Below are 1,686 nucleotides of genomic sequence, written 5' to 3'. Positions count from 1 at the left end.
GTCCATGTTGATGGTCAACATTTTGGTTTCCTTCGAAGCGGCAGCGGCTCAACCCTCCTCTCTTTGAGCATGGTCTTCTTTTCATCGAGCTTTGTCTTTTGATTTCCGAGGTTGATCTTTTTGTCCGTCGCCGCCATCAAGATGTCAAACCTCTCCGCCTTCTTTTCCTCCTTGATGTCATGGCAATTGACACGTGCTTCCTCCTTATTGTCGATGAAGCCCTTCTGCGTCATCTTGTCCACCGCCCCTTCTCGTAAACCTCCCCTGACATAGCGTCTGGTCTGCGGGAATTTGGAACCCGAACGCGTCCGCGAATGTTTGTGCCACCACGTTTGACGGCAAAAAAGATCTGAACGCGTCGGCCCGAACGTTTGCGGGCGTTTTAAGGCATGAGATGCCCCTAGGTATGCAGTGCTCATAGCCTCATAGGGGACAGAGAGATGAGATCACCTTAGTCTGACTTGCACAATTACAAACTTACGTTCATTAACGTTCACGAATAAGTATAGAAATTACCCACATATACATGCATGTACGCATGTAGGTTATCACATTATTATTCAGTGACTTCTGCCTCGTAGACGGCCGGGAAACCAATAAACGACGCTGACACATTAAGGGATTCATGCATATCCCAGTTATTACACACTTGAAAGCTGAAACTTGGAAGCAAATACTCCGTGAACATCAATATCGTCATGAGCTGGAGCTGAAGTGCTGAACGATCGACTGTCCCCATGCATGCTTTTCTGCAGTTTAGAAGTCCAGGTCGGACCATCTGATGTTCACCTCACCTTGGCTGGTGTCAAGATTCAAGCTCTTCCAGATATGGGACGAGGCGCCCACCTCGTTGTCGCAGCCGGCGCACTCGTCGACGACCTTGGCGTTTAAGCCGATATTGGAGGTGTCGACTATGCGGATCGTCCTGCCGCACCGTGCCCCGCCTGCGTACCACTCCGAGGACAGCGACACCACGAACTCATCGTCGCTGTGGTACTGGCCATCGCAAGACGCCGGCCCGCCGCCCCCCTCTCCTTCCTGGAAGCCGTTCACCGTCATCACCGCCGGGACGTTCTGTCGAAGCTCGAACTTCCCTTCCGCGGGGTGCCTGGAAAAGGCGCACGACACCTGCAGAAAAACTAGGACGCCGAAAATCACCGCGGCATTGGTCGTGCTCGCCATGGCAACTGAGGCCGTGCTTGCGTTGATCAGCTAGCCCTGCTCTGTGCTCTTTGCTTTCTCATGTCTGTTGGTTCGAGCTGCTAGTTTATATAGGCTCCTGCTGCAGCCTGCAGACAAAGCGAGGGGCGACAACACGAGGTGCATGCCGCCCTCGTGTGCCTCGTCCAAAAATCTCGTCGAAAGCCTGCAGACAAAGCAGCGCCTCTCTCCCGATGTCAGGTAATTATATTCCAGTAATCCTACACTTATACAAAGGCTTACGTCAAGTTTTACGTAACCTTCCCTCAATAATCCTACTACACTTGTACGAAATCTCTGAGGCAGAGTAGTATCTGTATGAGTGGAAACCTATGACGCTTAGTTTGAAAGCTCACATAAGCATATAACTTTACAATCAGCAATCGGCAGATTCAGTTGTTGGGGCTTAGGACTATGCAGGCATTTGGGCCTTAAAACAACGGATCGGCGACCATGCAGCGAGATACAGCAGCTAGGAAACATTAC

The 1,686-nt window shown here is 51.1% G+C and overlaps 1 protein-coding gene across 1 annotated transcript; it reads right to left on the bottom strand.

Moving 5' to 3' along the window:
- Positions 1-756: 756 nt before the first annotated feature.
- Positions 757-1,182, bottom strand: LOC123064462 (putative ripening-related protein 7). The gene has a single exon (XM_044487941.1). It carries the CDS (start codon positions 1,180-1,182, stop codon positions 757-759), a length of 426 nt encoding a protein of 141 aa, XP_044343876.1.
- Between the last annotated feature and the right edge of the window lie 504 nt (positions 1,183-1,686).

Source organism: Triticum aestivum, chromosome 3B, assembly GCF_018294505.1.
Source record: "Triticum aestivum cultivar Chinese Spring chromosome 3B, IWGSC CS RefSeq v2.1, whole genome shotgun sequence".
Classification (NCBI taxonomy): domain Eukaryota; kingdom Viridiplantae; phylum Streptophyta; class Magnoliopsida; order Poales; family Poaceae; genus Triticum; species Triticum aestivum.
Note: the sequence above shows the minus strand (reverse complement) of the source record. Positions and strands in the feature narration are given on the sequence as shown.

Bases quoted from the DNA above. Each gene is read 5' to 3' on its own strand.
- LOC123064462 (XM_044487941.1), bottom strand. From the start codon at position 1,182: ATGGCGAGCACGACCAATGCCGCGGTGATTTTCGGCGTCCTAGTTTTT.